Source organism: Mus pahari, chromosome 18 (genome assembly GCF_900095145.1).
Source record: "Mus pahari chromosome 18, PAHARI_EIJ_v1.1, whole genome shotgun sequence".
Taxonomy (NCBI): domain Eukaryota; kingdom Metazoa; phylum Chordata; class Mammalia; order Rodentia; family Muridae; genus Mus; species Mus pahari.
In genome coordinates this window covers 54126896-54147220 of record NC_034607.1, presented here as the reverse complement: position 1 = coordinate 54147220, position 20325 = coordinate 54126896, and the positions used below count along the sequence as shown (strand labels likewise).

Sequence of the window (20325 nt, the reverse complement as noted above, 5' to 3'; positions counted from 1 at the left end):
TGAGTCATGAATGTCCTCTCTACTACCCATGTTTATTCAACTAACGCTGCACAGTTTTTAAGTATTATACCAATTTATTTTTTGAGTTCAATGGCTGGTGATTTCTGTTTCATTTAGCACAGATAAATACCAAAAAGAAAAAGAAATAGAAAACATTAAGACTATGAATGCCTTTAGCAGATTGCTATGCAATGCTCTGAGGTTTAGAAATCTCTCAATTAGATCCTATAACTTCAATTTTATTCAAAATGTACCATAAAGAAGTTGGCATTGCTTTGTCAGGTTTCCTGCTGAGGAATATTAGGCAGTCCCTGTCCCAGGAGAGTCAGAGACACAAATACCAGTCCAGTCCAGGAGGCCGAGAGTAAGATTTCCCAGACCCTCTGCTGAGGCCAAGCAGAGACCATTCTGTCAAGATGCTGCGGCCCCTGGGAAGGGAAAAGGACCCCACAGTAACCTACCCCAGTCTTCTCAACTCAGAGTAAGCCAGAAAAGAGAGAGAGAGGAGAGAGAGAGAGAGGAGAGAGAGAGAGAGAGAGAGAGAGAGAGAGAGAGAGAGAGAGAGAGAGAGAGAGAGAGAGAGAAAGAGAAACAGAACCTTGGGCTGAGTCTGACTTCATGCCTGCTTAGAGTTCATGTTTCCACGTACCATTCTTCTGTTCGAAGTCGACATTCCTTGGCCTCCTTTTCTAGAGTCTGAGATTTTACCTGAATTTGGCGGGGGGGAAAGAAAAGAAAAGTTGACAGGTCGGCCTATAGCTGAGCTCCCACACAACACCTCAAAAATCAAAGGAGCGTGAGCTAGATCTTCACACGTCACCCTGAGCAGCGGGCTTACTTCTAGCTTTGCCTTGTCATTCTGGAGTTTCTCAATGGTCTCCATGTACTTCCGGGTCAGGCCATCGATCACAGCTTGGTGCTGAGCAGCTTCTGTTTCGAGAGTGGCCAGCCGACTCCTCAGCTCTGCTTCCACGTGCTTGTGATGTTCATCAGCTTCGAAGAACTGTGAGGAAAAGACAGCCTCTTCTAAAGATCCCAGTGCACACAGCAGGGATGGCAGCCATCACTTGTCCCAGGGCTGCAGTGTGCCTTGCGAGAGGTGAGAGGTGAGCTGACGGTACCAGAGCACTTACTGACAGAAGGAACCGGGGTCTACATTCCTGCCCCTGCTTTATAGAGGTGAGCAGCCTACAGAGTGCGCCACTGGCCTCAGAGTTAAACACAACAGACAGGACAGTAAAACATAGCAGCCCACCCACCCCCAAGCCTGTACCTCCCTTCTTTTAGGCCCGCAAATCTCCACTTGGAACAGCTATTCATAGGCAATTCACCTGAGGCACTGGTCCTAAAACTTACAAAGCTTTTTTCCTTAATGAGTCTGATGCTAATTAAGAGTTACGAATACTTAGATTTAAAATGCTCTGAGATCAAATTTTTCAAGATTTTTCTGTAATTACATGTAATTTATTTATGTGTATGCATGTGTGGAGGTTAGAAGGCAGAGTCATTTTATGGTCCCAGGGGCCACATGAATTCCTGTAGTCAGTGTTGGCAGCAAGTACCTTCACGCACCACGCCATCTCCTGGACCCTAGGATCTATCAAAGTTGGGCATGGTGATTCGTACCGGTAATCCCAGCACTTGGGAAAGCAAACAGGGGAGCTAATATCCCAAATCATCCTCAGCTGCACAGGGAGCTCAAGGTCAATGCTAGCTACAAGAAACGCTGCCTCAAAAATACAACACCACCACCACCACCACCAAACACCTAACCATCCATGAACAAGGAAACAACTGGACACCACAGACCATGAGATAAACCCGCTTACTAGAAGCCCCCCCATCAGTCCCTAGGTGAAGTGCCTAGTCTAATTCTATTCCAAAGACTCTGAGTACATGTGCGTATTCACATCAAGCTATGTGTGAGATTTAAGAAACAATCGCAGTCACAGCACATATTTAAGGACATAGGAGATATTAAAACCCCATGCAGACAATGAGGTAACTATTTAAATTAATTTTTCTACTTCTCAGGCTAAAACCCCATTTCTTTGAAAGATTTGTGTATTTGATGGGTATGAGTTTATTGTCTGCATGTTTTGTAGCTGTACCACATGCAAACAGTGCCCTCGGGGGCCAGGAAAAGGATCCCCGGGGCTGGAGTTATAGGCATTTCAGAGTCATTGAGTGGGTGGCAGGACCTGAGCCTGGGACATCTAGAGAGCGGCAAGCACTCTTCACAAAGCCTCTGTCAGGTCCACTTCTTCAAACACTCACTTATGTATTGTGGGTGGGGGCACACACAGTGTCCATGCGGAGGTCAGAGAACAACCTGTGGGAGTTGGTTCTCTCCTTCCATGATGTGAGCCCCAGGGGTGGACGTAAGGCCCTCAGGCTTGATAACCAGGGCCTACCCACTGAGCCGTCTTGTCACTCTGTACTTCAGTTTTTTGTCACCTGTATGTGCAGCCGTTCGTTCTCCTCAATTTTCTTTTGCAGATCTTCATCAAAGACACTCTTCTGCTCTTGGCTCAACTGAGAAGAAGATTCACCACTTTTCTGATGAAAAGAACAAGTTACGTCCACACAACTTTGATCCTTTAGAGAGACATGCTAAGGCACACAGCAGCTCTATGACCTTTGTCTCAACTATGTATTCACCATTTTCAAGCATCCCTACAGAAGTCACACGGTACATCTCTTAACATTGCCTATGGGACCCAAACTAGATCAGCAAAGACTCCAAAGGTAAGAAAGCTTAAAAGAGAGACAGAGAAAAAAAATAAATGAGCTCATCATTTTTCGCGTATGAACTCAGGAGATGCCAGAAGACAGAACAGCAGAAAACCTGGACTCGGCCTGACCTTTCAGTCGGGGATTACGTTAGAGTCTGAGCTATTGTTACACTCCTTTAAGGAGTTCCATTCACTTATTATTTATTCATTCATTCATTTTTTTATTTATGTTCACAAACAAATGGGTCCAAACAAACAAAAAAAAAAACAAGAAAAAAACTAAGCTTATAAATAAAATTCCTTTCTTTTTCAATATTAACTTTTCCACTAAGAAGAATGGCAGTATTTAGGAAATCTAAGAAGGAACAGTTGTTTCAGGGGACACACAGAACAAAGACTGCATGGAGCTACCTAACAAAGACGCTGTGTTTACACAACAGTCCCCACTCTGCACCCTTTCTGCATCTCGCTCATCACTTCGAATGAAGTCCCCCTGCTAATCCAACACAAACTGCTGATGAATATAGCTATGTAAAAAACCAAAAGATACTAAATATCCATCACATTTAAAACACAAAAAATACATTAAGACACATTATGGAATGACTTATTTGTAGTCCTCAGTGTTCCCAAACTGGAAGCTTCAACAGGACTAACTCACAAGTCTTAGGCACCTCTCAGAAAGAATGCATCTGATATGTTAGCCAGGCATGGTGGCTCACACCTACAATCTCAGTACTTAGGAAGCTGAGGCAGGAGAACTGCTACACATCTGAACCAGCCTAGCCCACATATTTAATACCAGAACAGCCTGGCTGACAGAATAAGACCCCAGCTCAAAAAATAAAACAAAACCACCCAATAGTCATGTTAGGAGTCTAGACGGCTATGTCTTCCCAGAGATCATCTGGAATCCCAGGCACATGACAACTTCCTCGTGACTCTGATATGTATGTGGTCAGCCCTCTTTGTCCCTCTTTACCTTAGAGCATCCTTCTAAACAGATGAATGCCTCTGGGAAAGGAATTAACATATCACGTGATAATACAGTTTTAGGCACTTTGTGTGATCCCATTTAATACCCCAAACCTAAATTTCTCAGACCTACTTAACCGATGAAGAAATTGAAGCTAAAAGAGTAACAACTTTTCCAAAGCCATAGATTTGTAAACAGCAGGCAGAGGATTCAAATTAAGTTTAGCTCTAGAGGAATTGTTCTTGAAGAAGAACTGTTCTCCCCTCTACACATCCTTCTTCAGGGTCTCTGTGTGCTTCTTTCAGTCGGCACAGCCTGTTAGCACACTTGTAGAACAGAGATCTATACACGCTAACACTTCCTTTTGTTCTTAAGTACAGAAATACTAGCACGGGCAGCACTTGATCGCAGAGGCCCCAGCTGCTACAGACTTCAGCAGCCACAGTTACCACTCACCATGCAGGAATTAAGGTAACAAAGACGTGAGTTTTGAGCGATATGAGATATTCCATTGATTTTTCTCAGCTACTACCTCAATTATGTGCATGTTTGCTGCTAACAAAATGTTTAAAAACTAGCCTTTATATGCAAATGCCCTTGAACTGGTCACGTGGCACCTGCCTGTCACTCTAGCACCAGGGAGACTCAGATGAGCCTGAGCTCCATGAAAAGTTCTTGTCTCAAACAACAAAGAGAAAGAGAAACGCCCTCAAGTGGAGGCGTCAACAGTGAACATCCTCCCTCTGGAGTCAGGTGAGACCAGACACAGTGAGGAATGGGCCCTGGAGGGCCAGAGGACCACGGGGCCTCTGGTGAAGCCGGCCGCCCCTCTCCTCAGCGCACAGGGGATGCTACTGAGCTTACCTTGTTTTTCTTTCCTCGAGGTTCACTTAGTGCTAGCTCATCTTGAAGGAGTTCCACCCTCTTGGCAAGCTGCAGATTTCGAAATGTCAAGCTGTCCATTTCTTGCTGCAGTTTCCTCAAGGACTGGTCCTTCATTTTCAGTTGTTCCTACATCAAAGTCAAATAGTTCCTCACATGCACAGTTTTTCTTTTTCAAGTCTTTGTTCCATCAACATAAAATTAAACACCCTTGGTGGGCGTGACGGCACACACCTTTAATCCCAGCACTCAGGAGGCAGAGGCAGGCAGATTTCTGAGTTCGAGGCCAGCCTGGTCTACAGAGTGAGTTCCAGGACAGCCAGGGCTACACAGAAAAACTTTAAAAAAAAAAAAAAAATTAAACACCCTTGCTTCAGGGAATGTAAGTTACAAGTTTATCATTTCGGTTACGTTTTTAGCTATTTTGCATATACAAAAAATATCTCCCAGCCAAACAAATAAAATAAGAAAAAATATATATTGACATAGCAGACCGTCAGCAACTTATAACAAAATGCCTGCAAGTCTGTGTTAAGTCTGTGACAGAGAGCAGATGAGCCACAGGTTACACATTTACAAATGTGGATGTTTCACAGGAATCCCAGACTTAATAACAATACGTCTCAGTGACCAACAGTGCAGGGAATCGATTTCTATCCCTCTGTCTGTAAGTCCTCTCTGAATTTAACTGAAGCCTTACCCCCTTCCTCACCCCCTTTCTTTGTGGCAAGCAGTGGACAGAACCTAACCTGGCCTCCAAGGACGCCTGCCTACAGAAACAAGTGTACTGCGGGGTTACCCCTAGCCCATCAGCCCACAGATCTCCTCAGCACACTCATGTCACCCCAGCCTCTGCTGTCAGCACTTTCAGACTCTGCTCCTCAGCAGCTCACTTTCAAGCTCATGAAAACAGACTCAGAACTCTAAACATCCTAAAAATCTCCACAACATCCTCTCTACTGCCTGCCTGCTACTGTGTATAAAGAGCTAAGAAGGAAGTTGCTGAGCAATGGTGGTGCACATCTTTAACCCCAGCACTCAGGAGGCTAAGGCAAGCAGATCTCTGAGTTCAAGGTCAGCCTGGTTTACAGAGTGATTTCCACACAGACACCCCATCTTGAATGCACTCCCCCAAAAGAGAGAGAGAAGAACAGAAAAAATTGAAAGTTAAATAGGCATATTTAGTTTCAACTTATTTAAAGAATACACTATTTTAATTATATTTTACTTACAACTTTGTGTTCACTCATAATCAGACATAATCGGCCAGAGTCTTCTATTTAAATAATTACTTTAATTAATTTCACTCAAACAAACACTACTTCTAAGACTAAGAAGTGAAACTAACAAACAGATATTCTAACCATATAGGAGCAGCCCCCAAATGGCCCAGTCTGCTGTGTGTGCCTGTGTGACAAGGGCAGCCGGAGTCCCCACCACGTGACCTAGTGAGTAGAAGTCACTGTTTCTTTTCCACTGGCTACCAGTAAACCCTTAATTTTTACTTGAAGGTCAAGGGCACACATAGGTCTAGCTCAAGTATAAACTATCATAAAACCTCAAATGAAAGTAAGTGCAATCAATGATTTTCACCCCCAGCAACTCACTCAGGTGCAAATCCAATAACATCAGAGGACACCGTAACACTGGTGTCTAGCTGGCTGGCAAACTAGCCAGCAGTACCGTAACTACAGCAACCTCAGAACGAACAGGGTGAGGTTTCTTTACACTGTTGCTATGAGCTACCACTCGGTGGACGATGCTCCGAACGTGCTGCCCACTCAGTAGCTTCAGAAGAAGCTATCCCAGCTTCTGCAACAGGAATGACACTATCCATCCCTACAGAGTTGTTGGAAACAAGAAGATAATGGATGTAGTAATGTGCTTTGCACAGTGCCCAAAGAGATGTGGTAATGCTCAAAGAGAAAAGTCGGTATCTCAGTACCATGACCATAACCATCCACACATTCCTACCAACACAAGAGCTATCTACAAGACCAGCATCGGGAGCTGCCACACAGAGCAGGCACTTGGAGACACCTCCTCGGTAGTAGGTTTTAAGCATTAGGAGAGTCAGTGATCACTTCTTCAAAGGTTTCAGGAAAGATCCATATCCTACAATTAGCCTATCCATTCAAAAACAAGACAGCATTTATTTATTATATGCCAGACAGATGGGGCAGAGGGTAGCGTACCACTCAGGCAGTGTGCACGTCACCACACAGGCAGTGTGCACGTCACCACTCAGGCAGTGTGCACGTCAGTACAGGTCATCACTGCAAGCTAAAGGCAGGAGTAAATGAGCCACAGGAGTCACACATTTGTACTCATTCATAGGGCCAGACTGCTGAGCATGGGGGTGCAAACACAAACGTCAGAGGGCGCCTGGAACAGCAGACAAAAGGCTGTGCTCATCCAGACAAAGGACGCCTTGAGCTACAGAAGAAATGCAGTAAATAAAGTCAGTCTTTTCTACCATTTTTTTTTTTCTGAGGAAACGTATAATCTGCGTCTGTAAGCACGAAGGGACGTTAGACACAGGGAACAGCCCTACCATTCCTACACCTAGTAAATCAGTGTCAAGACTTGGGACTTTACCCCCAACCCATGAGCAGACATGGAGCAACCTTTGCAACTCCAGGCTCCCTTGCATACCTTCAGAGCGGCAGAGCTGGCCTGCTCGTCCACAACACCTTTCTTCAGAACCTGATTCTGAGCTCGAAGCTGAAGACAGAAAGCAGTAATTACTTTTAAAACAATCGATTAGAGAAAAAAAACGAAAAAAAAAACAACCAAAAAACAAAACAAACAAACACACAAAATTGCAGTTACTTCGCAATGAAAACTTTACATGGAATAACTAATATCTTCTTGCATTATATATACATTCCTCTGTTCCTCTGTGTGTGTGTGTGTGTGTGTGTGTGTGTGTGTGTGTGTGTGTGTGTGCATGAACACACACACACTTGCTTGTGTGAAAACAAGCACTATTTACTCCAAAGGGGGAAACAGGTTTAATAAACTTGTCAAATGGAACACAGAAGAAAGTCCTCCAGTGGCATAAACCTAGCCACTAGCAAATGTGTATTCCCTGGGCTGGAGTCCAGTGGCAGGTAGAGCGCTTGCCTGAGGTTCTCGGGGTTTATTAAAAAGATAAATAAGTAAATACTAAAACCCAGGTCTCCTGGCTTTGAGTATATCATTCTTTATATGGATTCATATTCTTCATAAGCCATGGTCCTGAATCTAAAATGATACAATAGAAGAGAAAATGTGGGGCTGGAGAGATGGCCCAATAGTTAGAGCACTGGCTGCTCTTCCAGAGGACCTAAGCTCAAGTTCCCGCATCCAAGTTCTGGATCCCAGTCTCAGTGCATCCAACATCCTTTTCTGGCCTCTACGGTTACTGTATACATGAGTCTTCGTGCCACAGACACATACATGCAGGCAAATTAAAAATCTCAAAAAAAGAAAACACCATTTTCTTGAACTTTTGGGACAGTTTCATTAGACACAAGTGAACAAATGACAGAACAAGATGTAAGCAGAGTGTAGAGCAAGAAAAGAGTCATCGGACCTGGCACCCAATAGTAGACGGATAACCACCATCATCACAGGAACGCCTCAGGGGTAGCAGACCTTTACCAGCCATCAGCTGAAGCAAGTCCACTTTTAAAAATAACAGGAGCTCTAAGCCCCCTCTACACACACACACACACACACACACACACACACACACACACACACACACACACACAGAGTCAATAAAGTATTTGCCTTGCAAAAACAAGGACATTAATTCAATTCTAAGAATCCACATTTTTGTTATTGGTGTTCTTTTGTTTTGTTTGTTTGTTTTTAAGGCAGGCATGGTGAATAAGAGAATTGAAAATAAGTACATCTCTGGGGCTTGCTGACAAGTCTGAGAAGTAACACTGAGTTTGTTCTCTGGCCCTTACACACACACACACACACACACACAGACACATACACAATACTATCCACTTGCATTGCATCCAAGTGCCTTCTGTGTGTGACAATGCTCACAGTCCTCACCTCCACTTGAGAGATGAGGACATCGAGGCACAGAACCTCACTGGAATGCAGAGATTAGGAGCCCAGCAGTTTTGACTGCTGTTATAATGCCAACTAGACAATGCCAGCTACTGTTTGACTGAGTTTTTGAGATAAAAATGGGCAGGTAAAATGGACCTTCTCCTTGTGAAATAAGGCAGAATTTGAGCTTCTTCCCCATAGTTATTTTTTAAAATATATGTATAACTACATTACGTGTGTGAGTGTCTGTCTGTCTGTCTGTCTCCTGTGTTGCTATAGTCTTTCTACTATGTGGGTCCCAGGAATAGAAACCAGGTCCTTGGCTTGTCAGCAAGCACAGTTGTCATTACTTGCTGGGCCATCTTAACTGGCCCTGTCATGTTAAATATCAAATAAAAAATAAAACTGGTAGTAAATGTTTACTTATATCTACAGCTGTATAGCCACCACTGCCTGGTTCTAGAGGATGAAACCCATAGTTTTTTTTTTTTTTTCCTTCTTCTTCCATGGTAAGAAGAATTCTCTGTGAAAAAGACTGCAGCACAGGTAAGTGTGAGCATATGAATCAAATATGGCTGAAGCAAGGGGTTGGCAGGCTAATACCCTAGAGCTCAACACAGACACTGAATGACTATGTTCTCCTCTGAGAAACTGAAATAGGATAATTTTATCTATGAGCTTTAAAATAAAATCTATTTCACCAGGTATTCCAGTTCACGGATCCCATAACCTGAACAGTCACGGATGGAAGATTGCAAGATTATGGCGATTTGGGCTACACAGAAAGTTTGAGGCCAGACTAGTCTACAGAAAACCTTGCCTCAGCTCTGCATAGCTCAGATCTATCTCCTGAGAAAGAGAACAGAAGTGACAATTGTCTGTGCCAAAAAAAAAAAAGTGGGAATATTGAATGCTAAATCTTCATGGGATATTTAAAACAAAACAGGAAGTTTACAATCAGAACGAAGAGACAAGCATCTTTGGCTTCTCCCGTTAGGAAGTGAAAAGTCACACCTCAGAGCTACAACAGGAAGCATATCTAAATCCATGCCCCGCCATTCACGAGGCAATATAAACGGGCCTTCATTTAGACTTCTGAGCTTCAGTAGTTCAGTCTGCAATACGGGCAAAAAACCGTCTCCCCTATGCCCTCCTTTCCAAGGACGTGATAAGAACCGGATAAGAAACCCACAACAGGCCGGGCGTGGTGGCGCACGCCTTTAATCCCAGTACTTGGGAGGCAGAGGCAGGCAGAGGCCAGCCTGGTCTACAACGTACCAGGACAGCCAGGGCTACACAAAAAAACCCTGTCTTGAAAAAAAGAAAAGAAAAGAAAAAAAAAGAAACCTACAACAGAATACAGAATGACATAGAGTTCCACAGATGGGAGAGTCCTTAAAGAGCCCTTTCTTTAAGGTGTGTTTATTAGTTTGCGCATGCATGGCATTGTTCTACATCAGTGCTTCTCAGCCTTCCCAATGCTGCGACACTCTTTAATATAGTTCCTCATGTGTGGTGACCCCAACCATAACGTTATTTTCATTGCTACTTCATAACATAATTTTGCTAGTGTTATGAATTGTAATGTAAATATCTGTGCTTTTGATGGTCTAGGTGACCCTGAGGAAGAGCCAAGAAAATGCTGAGAACCATGGATCTGAAGACTATGAGAAAGAGAAGGAAGCAAACATCTGGCTATTATTTTAAAACAATTTACCATTTGTCAGAGGTAGTAGCTCACACTGGGAAGCCCAGCACCACAAGGCTGAGGCAAGAAGACTGCTTTGAGTTTGAGGCCAGTTTATTGTATAATAGTGAGTTCAAGGTCAACCTCAGTGAGCGACAGGGTGAGACCTTATCTCAAAAACAGAACTTTATGACTAGACAGATGTCATGAGATCAGGAACGAATTCAGATCCCACTGTGCACATAACAAGCCAGGCTACCCAGACATACCTGGAACCCTGATTCTCAGGGAGGGCCAGAGGAGGATGGATGTGGCTTCCTGGTCTCCATTCAGCTGAGGAAATGTAAGCCTTATGTTCAGGGGGCAGCACTGTCTCAAGGGTAAGTGGAAAGGCCTATGACTGATGTCCTCCTGTGACCTCCACACTAGCACCTGCTCACACATGTGTGCAGGTACATCTACAGACAGACAGATACATATGTCCTAAAATACAAATCATTTAAAAGGAAACAAGGTATCTTAAGGCGATTTAGGGATATTGTACTTTGTTGGAGAGGTGACTCAGCAGCTGCTGCTCTTCCTGCTCCTCCAGTGGACCCAAGTTCGATTCCCAGGCCCCATGTCATGTGAGAGTAATAGCCACCTATAACTCTAATTCACAGAGAATCTGACGCCTGCTGGCTTCCAATGGGGTACCCAGATATAACAGCATTCAAGCATTCACTCACATAGACAAATACGTAAGATATTTAGAAGTAAAATTATTAAAAATCCAATTTTTTAAGGGCTTGGCAAACGAAGGGATGAAATCCAAAGGCCTGCTACCTAATTTGAGGTTCTACTGAAATGCAGCCATACTTCAAGATTTATGTACCGCATGAAGTAAAAAGAGAAGGGCAATTGCAATAGAACCTTATAGCACCTTAGGACTAAATTATTTACAATACAGCTCCTTACAGAAAAATCTGGTGACCTCTGCTCTAAAAGTCCAAGGAAGAACACTATTTGAGTATTCGTTAGGTAGGCAATAAACACCCTTGAGGACAAGGCTATCCATCTAGCAGAATGAAAACTTACAAATCAGGCAGCTAGAAGATAGAGTAGCATGTAGCTCAGGCTGTCCTGGAACTCGTTTATAACTGAACATGGCCTTGAACTCCTGATCCTCCTACCTCTGCCTCCAAGCCCTGGGATCGGCACACCCACTTCCGTCTTTAGGATCACTCTGACCCCTGTTCTGACTGTGGTCTAGCATGTCTTCTCCCCGTGGGATTTATAAGCTTCTAGTGACTGCTTTAAAGTCTATCGGGCTGTGCCTCTACCCATCACTTCCTGTTCCATCAGAATGGCAGAAAAAAATTAAAATATAGTACAATCTTATCGTTCATTCCTAAGGAATAGTGAAGAGAATTTAGAACAAACTACATAGCCCAAGTTGTTGAAGGGGAACTTCCAAGTAACTCTGCGGATTCCAATCTCACCGATAATAACAATAACAACAACAACAACAACAACAAAAGTCTGGATTTTCCTGGCAACTCAAAGCATAGCTTCTGTGAACCTAGTGAACAAAATTCCCACTAGAGATGCGTCTAGAAGGCCAGTGAGGACAGGTGGTGCTACACTTTTGGCACTGGATGGCTCCTGCTCACCAGCACCTTGGCTGCCAGTGCTGTTCCATGAACCAGCGCCCTGACATCTATGCTCGCTCTGTCCCTTCGGAGGCCGGCTGGAGAGGAGGAAGCTGCAGCTGTTTGTTTTAGACAGGTACATGACTGCCACCCAGACACTGGCCTGCAGGAAACAGGTACAGAGACTGATTCATACTGATGCGATTGAGAAGCTACTGCCCTGGGGTCTCTGTCACACGGAAGGTGACCCCAACGACAGCACAGCCCGTTCTGAGCTTCAGTGGCTCTTCTGTGCCATCCACGACAAAAGATCAATGCCATGGATAGAGGTAAATGTTTAGCTAATTATTCAAATAAAAATAACACACCTAGGGTGTCTAAATGTAAGAGACTGACATCACTTACTCAGGCCTTTTCCGAGATTCGCCTCCACGGCCCGTTGTGTATTAAGAGCCCTCAAGAGCCTGGGGCCTAACTCTAGCAACCAGCCCCAGCTCTCAATCAGGCCTAAGACACAGACGCTTCCCTGGGGCAGTAAACCAGCTCCGTCCCTTCCCCTCATGTCTCTCCAGCAGTCTCTGGTAGGACCACGGGCCCAAGAGCAGGGTGTGTGACTTCCCAACCGAAACAGCTGCAAGACTCTGAGGGAAGGGGAAAGAAGCCGCGCACACCCTCCTCCCACCCAAACCCCAGCTGCCGTCTGCGTTAGAACCGCTCTTACGTGTCTACTTCCATGGTGTAAACGTGCTGACATTTACAGATGTTTACAACCCTATAAAATGAACATCAGCTATACAGCTTTCCTTCATCACCAAACACTGTGTGTAAGAGACAACCCTAACCTCACCGTAACCTCAATTCAAGTTTCTGAATATAAGCTGTCTGCAGGTTCTAACTGCACTGTCTGGCCAGTTCTGAAACATTCTAACCTGCTACCAATATCCGCTGGTCTTTCACTCAAACAGTTCTACCACAGGAAGTGGGGACAGGGGGCAGGCTACAGACTGCGGATCACTGAGTAGCAGGGGTTATTTTGCCCCTGATAAAGGAAAAGCCTTCTCTCAGGCATGCCTTCAGATAGAACCCTTTCTTCTGGCCCTGTCCTCATGAAAGAAAATTAGCTAAGGCAGAAGTCCTACCCACAAGGCTTGCAAGTTGGCTGCCCCTCAGCTCAGTCAGAGAACAGTCGGCCAAACCTTGTCTTTCAGTTCTCAACCTGTGGGTCTCCATCCCTTTGGGGGGTCACATAATCCTGTATACCAGATATTTATATTATGATTCATAACAGTAGCAAAATTAGTTATGAAATAGAGATGGAATAATTTTATGGTTGGAGGTCACCATGACATGAGGAACGAGATCTATTATTCCAGAACATTTGGTCTTCAGATAGCTAGGAAGGCAGCTTGGAAGAAAATTCCAGGCCTCGTCCTGGACCTACTAGACCAGAGCCTGCAGGTTAGAGAGGCCTGCTGACTTACTCAGACACACAGGAGACACTAAGCCAGGGTCTCAATGTCCAACAGGGTAGCCATGAACCACGTGCAACTTTTTTAATTCTTCAAGATTAAACAAAATGTAAAGCTCACTTCCTCAGCCTGACTAGCTTCATTCTTTACTGCTATTCTTCCCTACATGGGACCAGTGAGATGGCTCAGTCAGTAAGGTCACTTGACACTAAAACTGAAAACCCAAACTCCATGTGAGAACCCCGCCTAGTAAAGGGGGAAAACTGAAACCTCCACACATCTGAGGTAGCACATGCATGAGTATCCGTGCACATGTGCATGACACATACATATAATAATAAGTTAACTTCCACACATGGCTGCCCTACTGAACAGCAAAGAAAAAGAAGACTGCCCTTCTAACACAAAGTCTTACCCACAGCACCGAACGCAGACCAGTCCCACTTTGGCTACGGAAATCCACACCTCAGGAATAAACAAAACTGGCTCTCATTCTCATGCAATCTAGACCAAGTCTACATTTCTTAGCTGGTGAATTGTCAGACCCCACCAGGCCCCATCCCCTGCAAAGCAACCTGACCCAAACTGGCCCTTTCCCAAGTAGCTCTGAAAACTTCTAGGAAAATAAAGAATGTCTGGCTTCCCTACTGGTTCCTAAGACCACAACGAGAGCCCTGAAAAGACTCTCTTTATCTGAACAAAAGCTACTTTACTGATAACATTCTTTGAAAAATGATCTTCAGAGTTTATCACAAGCTCAGGTTTAGATATTAAGCGTCCCCTAAGGGTCCATATATAAAAGCTGATGTCTAAGGTATCCCTGATTTGGCTTTGGTTACAGTTGTTGTTGTGTTTCTATTCTGATTTTCTGTTTGCTTGTTTTTGTTCTTCTGGGGGGTGGGGAGGTGCTATGGACAATTAAGTGTGAGAGGTCCCCAGGCCACTAGGGACATGGGGTTCTTCCTCCGGCCATGCTCCTGGAGTGAGATGGGACTGAGGCTTCCTCCCACCAAGCACCTGTATCTGCATTCACCGTCTACTATGAGGAGTCAAGAGGTGCCCACACCGAGCCTGCATGACTTCACTCTCTGGATGCTGACCCTCCAAAACAGTGAGCTAAACGCACCTCTGTACAAGTCACTTGTCGCCTCGGAAACCCTGCTGTGGCAATACAGGTTTACTACTAGACTGTGTATTCAAATCACAGAGGTTGACCACAGCACAGATGGTTGTGTCCCACTGCCGGGTCATTTCAGATTCCAGGCTCAGGATGGAGTCTGCATTTCTAACCCAGCTGATGGGAACCAGGGTTCAGATTCTGCAGACCACAGACCCAGGAGAGCATTCACACCAGGAAGGTCTTGAAACTTGCTCACACGCAGAAAGTGTTCTTTCAAGGAAAACAAGCTGAAGTCAAATGAGTCAATGCAGCACTGCTCACTTTGTTCCTTCAGGAGACAATCCAGAGGGTTGGGAGGGCAAGCAGAAGTGCACAGTGCCATATGGTCTTCTAGTTTTCATATACACTGTGGCCGCTGGGGCATTCCTTAGCTTCCCCTCACATCTCAAAGAGGCAGCTGGCGATTTTACCTGCTCACTTCAAAGTCCCTCTGGAAACCAACCTAGACAGATCTTTCCCAGCTCTAAAACTACGAAAGCTAAAATCTTAAAGTCTCCAGTGACCTCCATTCCCCAAATCACTTGCATTGATCCTTCTAACCCTTTGTTTTAAGCCCTGCTTACCTTCCAGCTTCCTGAGACACCATTAGCTCTCACCTAACCACTTTCTCAGTCTCTCTTTACAGTTATTTTGTTGTTTTAAAAGTTTACAGGGAGGAACTCAAAACCCCAACCACCGCTGAGGAGCTACTGCCCATGATAACCGTCATGGCGGCGAGAGTTGACGTTTTTCTGGGCAGTGGGTCCTGGTAGGCTTCCGGGGCTCCCATGAATGGCCTAGCACCATAGGTATGCAGGCAGCTCTAACTGAACTCAGTGAAGCCTCAAAAGAAGACATGAAGCTGCAAGGGGGCATGTTGTGGGATCAGGGGAAGAAGAACAAGGAAGTGGGGTGGCTGTGATCTAGACACACTGCATACATGTATGAAATCATCAATGAAGACAAAATATTTTAAAGCCAAGAGTGGTGGCGCACGCCTTTAATCCCAGCACTTGGGAGGCAGAGGCAGGCAGATTTCTGAGTTCAAGGCCAGCCTGGTCTACAGAGTGAGTTACAGGACAGCCAGGGCTACACAGAGGAAAAAAAAAAAAAAAAGCTGTTTTGAAAAACCAAAAATAATAATTCTTAATTAAAGTTTTAAACTACATGCTGCCACCCTCTCCATTTTTGTTCTTGAGAACTTTACCCCAATCCCTCTGAATACGCCCATAGTTTACTATCTGTGTTCATTTCGATGCTAGTCCAAAATTAATGTCATTCTTGGGAGAAGAAAACAAAACTTCTCAGGGAAAAAAAATATATGACCGCGTTATTGAGTAAGGAAAGGCCCTTCCCAAAACACAGGTTGGGGTCTCTCTGAAGGGGATTAGGAGGAGTGCACACATGCTTGGTTCAGGACTCATGCCTGCTTCTCTCCTTTTCCAATTAAGAGGAAATCTTTTCCCTTAGCATCCTAAATAAGGTGGAAGAAGTGTGCTTCAAGTGTGCTTCAGTATCAGCCCAGTATCTGTGCACCAGGGAAGGGAATTAACAAGAAAAACATCTTTTCCATGGCACAAGGCTGTCAAGGGTAGGGATCTAATCTAGAAACTTCTTTACAGTACAGCTGACAGGAAATAAAACAACATGAAGTCCTTCACCAGTGTGTCTGTCTGTGCATGTGTGAACATGCATGTGTGTGTGTGTGTGTGTATGTATGTATGTGTGAACATGCAACTGAGCGAACATGCATGTGTGTGTGTGCGTGCATGTGAGTGTAAGCATGCGTGTGTGAGCATGTGTGTGCATGTGAGCATGCATGTGTGTGAGAGCATGCATGTGTGTGTGAGCATGTGTGTGTAAGTGAGCAGGCATATGTGTGTGTGTGTGTGTGTGTGTGTGTGTGTGTGTGTGTGTGTGTGTGTGTGTGTGTGTGTGTGTGTGTGTGTGTGTGTGTGTGTGTGTGTGTGTATGCGCGCACATGAATGGGCACGTGCTAGAGACTTGGTCTTACATTATAGTACAGCCTGGCCTGGAATTCTCTATGTAGTCAAAGCTGGTCTACACAGAGAACTCACAGCAATCTCCCTGCCTCAGGTTTGACCCACCTCACCCAGCCTTTTTGTTTCTATGGTTTCTATGTTCAGAAATGTCTGTGAAAGTGGACAGAAAGAATGACAAATGATCTGGCCCAACAGGGGAGATGACCCCAAGTCCAGCAGACTGCCTTAGCACATCATTCCTAAAGGTGTCCTCTACACCCATACCCTCATTAACTCTCCAAGTTCATCTTTACAGAATATTTTAAGGAACTAATCTTTGCCCCCATTTTTAGCAAGTTTAACTCCATTAAAAATTTTTCACCAAGTATTCTCAACATCAACCCAAGCTAACGTATGAAACATGCAACTTTCACGTGTTCTGCATCCCTAAATTCCAAGTCTACATCTTTAAAACGTCACTTTGCTCCCACTTGGCCTTCCTTGGTTAATGGCAATCATAATCCCTCACCTCAGAACTTTGTCAAACTCTGTGTCTTCCCTTAATTACCAAGTCCTAAAGGGACCTGAGGACAAATAATGTATACACTGTTCCTATCCTTCCTGAGCCCAGTGGTATGAACGAAGCAGGCTCTCAGAACCAGTAAGCTAAAAGTCGTATTGTTAAACCAAAACTCCTGAATGTCGCCTCTCCTCTCCATTCCAGTTACCAACTTTACTTAACCCTACATTTTCTTCCCAGTGTGGTCCAACAACCTAAAATCTCTATTTCAACCTATCTACCACATGGTTACCAATTTCCTTTCAAAGAGTAATATTACTCCCTCAGTAAAAGAGACCTTTGGAAGCTGACAAGATGGTTCAACCATTAACGGCACTTGTCACCAATCCTGATGATTTCAGTACCGTTCCTGGAACCTACATGGTAGAGAAGGAAAAGAAAAAAAAAATCAACCCCCAAAAGCTGCCTCCTCCTCCTCCTCCTCGCCATCACCATCACCCCACCCCACCCCACCCCCACACACCCTACCCACATACACACACACACACACACACACACACACACACACACTAATAAATAAATGGATAGACGGATCGACAGACAGATGGTGGGTGGACAGACAGATGGATGGGCTTCTTCAACCTTCCCATTGCACACACATATTTGATATCCACAGCCTTCATGATCTAGCCCACTCTCCCCTCACCACACTCTGCCTGCCATGTATCTTAAGGGGTTTTCATGACAGCAAACACAGGCTAATCGATTTACATGGAAAGTTACCACTTTCTTCATCCCCCTTCCCTACTCCCTAGTGTAAGGAGCTTCACCCTGCCCCAGTGACCTCTCCTCTGCTGCGCTGACCATCACTTGCTACACTGTATCATAGTTACAGGCCACACTGTAAGGGTCTATTAGAGGTGACTGTGCAGCTTGAACTCTGGCTTACTCAACTGAGCCTGGCACACTGTTTGTGGGGTGCACATAATAACATGAGTTTGTTGAACACATTTACATACCCAAAAGAATAAAACCTTCCGATGTCTTTCATTACTTTAGGAGGTGATAGCATTATTTCTGCAACACGGCCACTGCTCTGAGCATTTCTGATACTACTCACTGGCCATTTGGAACCAAACTTTCAAAGCTGTTTACCCTCCAGAGATAGAAATCGGTCCCTTACTTTATATGCATGAAACATTTTCAACCAAAAATAGTAGTGGCAAATTTGGGCACTGCCATCCCCCACCCACTCTCCTTCATCATATGGAACTGTTCCAAACTTCTGAGCTCTTTCAAACAAGGGAATCCTCCCCAAAAGACAATGCACTATCTCAGACAGGGAGCCACAGAAGCCTACGAGAATTTCAAACAGAAATACAAAGGGAGTGGACAATGTGAGTGATAAACAGAATGCCATCAAGGCTCCCATCTGATGCGGAGGACTTAAGGGTGCACGCTTGGATGCCAGTTTCATTTCTTTATACATTTCATGTTACCTTCCCAAATACACGCTTAATAAAATCATAAAGGGGAACGTACACTTGTTTTGTTTTTTCCAAATTAGAAAAGGGGCTACATCTTTTCATTGGTTCTGTGAATGCCAAGATCATTGAAAATTAAACATGACTATCATCAAATCCTTTTCAAAGGCGTGAAATTCTGCTTTAATAACTTCATTAGAATATTCTGAAGGCAGAAAGCCCTACCCAGAAACTGCACCACCCTGGTCCAAGAAAAAGGTTTCACCATTTGAAAGACTGACACTTCAGAAGGCCGGGTCCCTGTTTTGCATAATTCTACTCTGTGCATTGCCCATGTAAGGAAGGTACAAGAGAAAAAGACAGCAGCCCACCACCCAACCTGTCAAAATCATTGGAGACAACATCTGTATTCTAAAGCACCCATCCCAACGAAGCAGCGTACCCTCCCAAACTGATGTGAGGGCAAATAAGTCCTTTTAACTTTAAAGCATCCCCGCGGGAAAGGAGCTGGTGATCTCCCCATCACTGGGCAAACCGAGAAAGCAGAGAGCAAAGGGTGGTCCCGCATCCCTCCCTTCCCCTCAAGCTGAGCCTTGGATTTCTGTCATTCCATGTCTAAGCCTGCTGGTCCAGCGAGAAGGAAGAATCAAACTCCAGCTCCTTTCTGCAGAGACGCACACGGACCCAGACACCGCCCGGCCCTATCTCCATGGAGCTGCAGGTGGAGGCATCGTAATGGTGGAAGCAAGAGGTGGAGAGGAGAGGAGGAGCCCTCAGCATCCCCCGCCGTCCCAAATCGCTGCCACGGCCAGCTGAGGCCTCCGGGCCAGGAACCCCTGTCTCCCCCACCCACGACGGGTACCTTCGAGTACTCCTGAGCCAGCTTCTGGTACTTCCCCTGCAACTCCGCGGAGGCCATGGCCTCCCCCGCCCCGTCCAGGCCTGGCCGCCCGGGCTGCCGAGCCCCGCCCCCCGCCCCCAACCCCACACTGGCTCCTCCCGGGCAGGGCTCGGCCAGCTTCTGCGGCGCCGCCGCCGCCGCCGCGCCTCCTCCGCCGCCACTTCCGGGTTTCCAGGCGGGAGGGAGGAGGAGCGGGACCGGGGGCGGGGCGAGCACCGGAGGCGGGGCGACGTCTTGACATCACCGCCCCGCCCTCTGGCGCTCCGGTTCGCGCATGTGCGGCCCGGCGGACCCGCCTGTGCGGTGCTTTGGCCGGGCCTGTGACCCGGGACGCCATGTTGGAAGGGGCGTCAAGATGGCGAGCGGTTTCCGGGGCGACCCAGAATCAAGCGGGAGGAGAATGAGTGCCTACGGAATGGATGGAACACCGAGGGGAGAGACAGAGGGTGCAAGGAGAAGCATTCTAAGAACATCCAGAACTCTGGCTACCCAGTCCCCTAGTTCCCATAGCAACCGCCTGGCGTCAGTTGCTTGCATCTTGGAAGTTTGTTTTCCCTGCCGTCTCGTTCATTATCTGGAGACACAAGACTTGTGCTACACTGTAAACTGTCAAACCCACCACATATTTATACCGTTTGCCCTTCTCCCCTTCTCAGATCAGAAAAACTTCACTGTCTTCTGTGTTTTGTCATTGACCTTTCTCTACTCAAATGCACCATTGACCCTTATTCATATATCAGAACATTTTAAGCGGTAGAAGAACATGAAGTTTCTGAAAATGTCTACCACTCACTGAGATGTAAAGAACATTAATGTTTTTTTTTTTTAATGGCTAAACTAGAT

The 20325-nt window shown here is 45.4% G+C and overlaps 1 protein-coding gene across 2 annotated transcripts in view; it reads right to left on the bottom strand.

Annotated features, from left to right (window-relative positions):
* Positions 1-19668, bottom strand: part of Ppp1r21 (protein phosphatase 1 regulatory subunit 21) — a 57350-nt gene extending 37682 nt beyond the window's left edge. Inside the window, exons 1-6 of one of the 2 annotated variants that reach the window (XM_021217566.2) lie at positions 19444-19668; positions 7249-7317; positions 4576-4722; positions 2458-2559; positions 839-1003; positions 650-708 (exon numbers count right to left, since the gene is read on the bottom strand). In XM_021217566.2, coding sequence (XP_021073225.1) covers positions 650-708; positions 839-1003; positions 2458-2559; positions 4576-4722; positions 7249-7317; positions 19444-19500 — 599 coding nt within the window. In that variant the 5' untranslated portion in view covers positions 19501-19668. Of the gene's footprint in view, positions 1-649; positions 709-838; positions 1004-2457; positions 2560-4575; positions 4723-7248; positions 7318-17434; positions 17514-19443 lie in introns of those variants that run through there. The other variant, XM_029531309.1, reaches the window with a different exon arrangement.
* Positions 19669-20325: the final 657 nt, after the last annotated feature.